The sequence below is a fragment of the Myotis davidii genome, unplaced genomic scaffold (assembly GCF_000327345.1).
Source record: "Myotis davidii unplaced genomic scaffold, ASM32734v1 scaffold1439, whole genome shotgun sequence".
In the NCBI taxonomy this organism is placed as follows: Eukaryota; Metazoa; Chordata; class Mammalia; order Chiroptera; family Vespertilionidae; genus Myotis; species Myotis davidii.
In genome coordinates this window covers 418,314-422,824 of record NW_006292342.1, presented here as the reverse complement: position 1 = coordinate 422,824, position 4,511 = coordinate 418,314, and the positions used below count along the sequence as shown (strand labels likewise).

Below are 4,511 nucleotides of genomic sequence, written 5' to 3'. Positions count from 1 at the left end.
TTATAATTGCTGTTAACATCGTAAGTGGTCATAGGCGTTAGTACCCTTTCCCTTTCTTTTTTTCTTTTTCTTTTTGAAATTCACCTTGAGGATATTTGTTTTCCATTAATTTTCAGAGTGAAAGAGAAGGAGGAGGGAGGGAGAGAGAAAGAAACATCAATGTGAGAGAGACACATCGATTGGTTGCCGCCCGCACGCTCCCCAATTGAACTTGCAGAACTTGCAACCGAGGCAGGTGCCCTTGACAGGGAATCAGCTGGAGACCCTTCCGTCCACTAAGCAAAACGTGCCAGGGCTCCTTTTTATTTTTTTACTGTCAGGTCCTTGTAAACAAATCTTTTATTTCCCTGTCTGACAAAACAGGAAATAATTGTCTTGGTGCTAATGACAAGAGCAAACACTTCCACTAGCACATTTCTAAGCCCTCTAGGTTTATCACCTCAAAGTTCACAGTTCTGCTCTGCACTGGGCCACCCCCGGTCCTCTCCACTCCCTGGGGCGGGGGTTGGAAGGCTGACTGATAAGTTCTGTTCTCCCCTCCCTCCACCACCCACCCGCAGAGTTTCCGGAGCATGTGGAGCTGGCACCCCTGCCCCCATGGAATCCTGTGGGCAAAAACCTCACCTTGCGCTGCAGGGTGGCAGGCGGGGCACCCCGGGCCAAACTCTCCGTGTTGCTGCTCCGCGGGGAGGAGGTGCTGAGCCAGCAGCTGGCGGTTGAAGAAGTCACCACCACGGTGCTAGCCAGCAGAAATGATCATGGTGCCAATTTCTCTTGCCGCTGGGAACTGGACCTGCGGTCCCAAGGGCTGGGTCTGTTCCAGAACAGCTCAGTCCCCAGGCAGCTCCGAACCTTCGGTGAGGGAAGGGACTGCACAGTGTGGGTGATGAGCTGAGCCAGAGCAGGGGTGCCCTGGCCCTGAGGTTCCTGAGAATGGGGTGGCCTGGACCTCAAGGGTTTCTGGGAAGGCTTTCCCTTGGCCATTGGACGGGCGGCCTCAAAAATTCCCATGGTGGCAGGAATTTTTGAGAAGTATGTGCAGATAGATGTGTCCTAGGAAGGGGGTGATCCAGGTTAGAGGGTATCCTGGGAAAGAAGAACCCTGGTTGGGGGGTATGAGTGTTCACAGGGAAAGGGGTGTCCACGGCTGTGTGAGACCTCCAGCTTACTCCCACTCTTCTCCCCAGTCCTGCCAGTGACGCCTCCGCATCTCTTCGTTCCCCGGCTCTTGGAGGTGGGAACATCCCAGGCCGTGACCTGCACCCTGGACGGGCTGTTTCCGGCCTCAGAGGCCCAGGTCCAACTGGCGCTGGGGGACCAGATGCTGAATGCCACAGTAAAGCGCTACGGTGACATGCTGACGGCCACGGCCACAGCCACAGCCACCGCGGAGCTGGAGGGGGCTCAGGAGATTGTCTGCAATGTGACCCTGGGAGGCGAGAGCCAGGAGACTCAGGAGAATTTGACCATCTATAGTAAGAGGGGCCGGGGCCAAACCTGCTGCAGAGGTGAGGGCAAGGGGGTTGAGCTTCATTAGCCCAAAGGGCAACGCACAGGAGAAGCCAAGCCAGAAAAGCAGGGCCTGAGCCGCCAATGTGGGAGGAGTTGCCGTGTGGGCGGGGCAGGGGCCTTCATTCCAGGACGGCCTGAGTGCCCCAACTTAGGTGGGGCCCCAGAGTAGCTAAAAGGCAAGGTCTGGTTACCCCGAGGGGAAAAACTTGGGTGGTCGGCTGGGCTTAGTGGATGTGAGGGAGTGGATAGCAGACGCCCAGGCAATGCTACTCCTTCAGGCTTCTGGGGGCCCGTCTTGAACCTGAGCCAGCCCACCGTCCGTCAGGGGACCATAGTGAATGTGACTTGCGCTGCTGGAGCCCGAGTCCAGGTCACGTTGGACGGAGGTCCTGCTGCAGGCCCGGGACAGCTCGCGCTGCTTCAGCTGAACGCCACTGAGAGGGACGACAGGCGCAGCTTCTTCTGCAGTGCGGCCCTCGAGGTGGATGGGGTGGTCTTGCACAAGAACAGGAGCGTCCAGCTGCGTGTACTGTGTGAGTAGGCCACTCTGACCTTGAATTCCTTGCTCTCCTGATTTGGAGAGACTTGATTCTCTCTTGCCCCATCGGGCCTTGGGTTTGTCTGATCATTTGGTGGTTCCACAGATGGTCCCAAGATTGACCCAGCCAAATGTCCTCAGCACTTGATGTGGAAAGAAAAAACGACCCAAATCCTTCAGTGCCAAGCCCAGGGCAACCCAGATCCCCAGCTGCAGTGTTTGCACGAAGGCTCCATGGCCCAGGTCCCCATCGGGATCCCATTCCGTGTCAGGTTAAACTACAGTGGTACCTACTACTGCCGGGCGGCCAGCTCACAGGGCGTACACAGTGTCACTGTGGTGATGAATGTTCAAGGTGAGCTGAGGGGGGCCTGCGGTTCTAAATGGGCAAGCCTAGGGCCAGGGGTACGAGTATTTACTCCTTGCTTCTCTGCACAGAGCGGAACCCCATCACCATTACCATCGTCATAGCAGTGTTGACCGTCCTGGGCTTTATGGCTGCCATCCCGGCCTCAATTTACGCCTTTGGGGTGCACAAGCGTAGAGACATCTACCATGTGAATCAGGGAAACGCTGGGTTTCCCCTCACGTCTAAAACGGCTGAGGAGCCTCTGGGGGAACCACCATCTTGAGCTCCAGCCAAACACTGGGGGGGTGTTTGGCTTTATGATCAGGTTCTGCAACAATAAAGTGCTCAAAATCCAGAGTCTGTGGCTTTTTAATATATAAATATATATTATATGGGCTGCCTCCTGCATGCCTCCTACTGGAGGTCGAGCCTGAAACCATGGCGTGTGCCCTGACCTCGAATCGAACTGTAACCTCCTGGTTCATAGGTCCATGCTCAACCACTGAACCACACCAGCCCCGCCGGAGTCTATGGCTGGATTCCACCTACGCTAAGGGGATCCCCCACAGCGCTGAGCGTCTATTGAGTGACATCTCAGTGGTGGCAAGGGGCGGAGGCTGTGCGCCGAGATGGGGCGTAAACTCTGGGAGGCGGGCTGCACCCTAGCCAATGGGCTGAGAGATTTGAAGAGAGGGGGCGGGGCTTCTTTAGGCCAATAGGCGGACGCGCCCTCGTTGCCGCTCTATGCCGCTCCGCCCTGGCTCGCTGGTCCCAGAAGGCGCCGGGTTTCCCAAGATGGCGGCTGACGTGTCCGTTACTCACCGGCCCCCGCTGAGTCCGGAGCCTGGGGCCGAGGTTGAAACTGACGATGCCCCAGAGCGCCGGGCGCCCGAAGAAGAACTGCAGCCGCTAGATCCAGAGGAGATCAGGAAACGCTTGGAACACACCGAGCGCCAGTTCCGTAACCGCCGCAAGATACTGATCCGGGGCCTCCCGGGGGACGTGACCAACCAGGTATGGGGGGGCGGTGTGGGAGCGTGGCGGGAAATACCACCGTGCGCGTGCGCGGGGGGAACCAGGCAACACCGACGCTGGCGTGCTCGGGTGTAGGGGGCGTCGGCGGGAGAGTCCGAACGCAGGATCCATGAGGGTTTGGGAGAGACCAAGGGCGGATTGTGGGGGGGGGGCGGTGGTGGAGGGAGAAACCAACTTTGGACTGAGGGAGGATGTTGTAAACGGCGACCGCGGGCTTGGAAGAGCACTAGTGACTGAAGTGGGCGGGCAGCCTTGGCCAAGTTGGGGGATTGTGAATGGGCAGCCAGACCGGGACTGTGGGAATAGAGACGCCAGGAGCTCCCTGCTCTGCTTGTGTTTATCCTCATTCCCCTCTGCCATGAGGTGGCGAGACCGCATAGTCAGAAGTTCAGGGTTGGCTTAGAGCACGGATTATTAACTCCTCTTAGAGATAGATTGGAAGTTGTAGCAGCTCCTGAGATCTTCCTTCTCCCAAAGCCCCAGAATTTATTTGGAAGAAGGGGTCTCCTGCCTCCAGCCCACAGACCTGAAAGAATGGAGGGGCCCGTGTTGTGTGGAGCCTCCCCCTTGGCCGGTCTGGCCAGGGGTGCTCTTCTCTTGGGGCCTGCAGGTGCAGGGCTTTCCAGTGCTCTTTGGACCCAAGGAGATTGCGTCTGGTCTGCCCTGCCCTGCGGTGGTGGAATGGGCTCTCTCTTCCTGTTCCTCAGGATTCCTCCTTTCTGGGCCACCGACACATCTGCCGCTGGCTCACCCTCCCTGTCGGCGGGCACGTGGCTGGAAGGGCCACCAAAGTGTGGGGAGGGTGTGACTCGGGGGACAGACCTGGGGCAAGCACCACTAGGCATGGTCTGGTGTATTCCTAGAGTCAGCCCTCCTCCTAGCACGTGCCATCTCTTAGCTGGGAACACACTGTCTCTCCTGCAGGGTGCACAGTGTATCTGGCACAAGCAGGCTGGTAGAGGCTCGCCCCCGCAGCTGGCTTACAAGAAGGCAACCGTGTCAGCAGGAGGGAACTGAGAGGCACGTGAGGCCACCCAGTGTGGGCTTCAAGTATGCGGGGTCTGCAGTCAGGTACCC

At 58.0% G+C, this 4,511-nt stretch overlaps 2 protein-coding genes across 4 annotated transcripts in view; both read left to right on the top strand.

Moving 5' to 3' along the window:
• The window catches only part of ICAM3 (intercellular adhesion molecule 3), a 29,036-nt gene extending 26,337 nt beyond the window's left edge, over positions 1-2,699 (top strand). Inside the window, exons 4-8 of the mRNA XM_015565321.1 lie at positions 695-857; positions 1,188-1,475; positions 1,791-2,045; positions 2,157-2,405; positions 2,489-2,699. Coding sequence (XP_015420807.1) covers positions 695-857; positions 1,188-1,475; positions 1,791-2,045; positions 2,157-2,405; positions 2,489-2,682 — 1,149 coding nt within the window. The 3' untranslated portion in view covers positions 2,683-2,699. The remainder of the gene's footprint in view (positions 1-694; positions 858-1,187; positions 1,476-1,790; positions 2,046-2,156; positions 2,406-2,488) is intronic.
• Positions 2,700-3,128: 429 nt separating this feature from the next.
• Positions 3,129-4,511, top strand: part of RAVER1 (ribonucleoprotein, PTB-binding 1) — a 14,404-nt gene continuing 13,021 nt past the window's right edge. For all 3 annotated transcript variants that reach the window (XM_006765756.2, XM_006765755.2, XM_006765753.2), the window contains exon 1: positions 3,129-3,413. In XM_006765756.2, the coding sequence (XP_006765819.1) occupies positions 3,144-3,413 (270 nt within the window). In that variant the 5' untranslated portion in view covers positions 3,129-3,143. The remainder of the gene's footprint in view (positions 3,414-4,511) is intronic.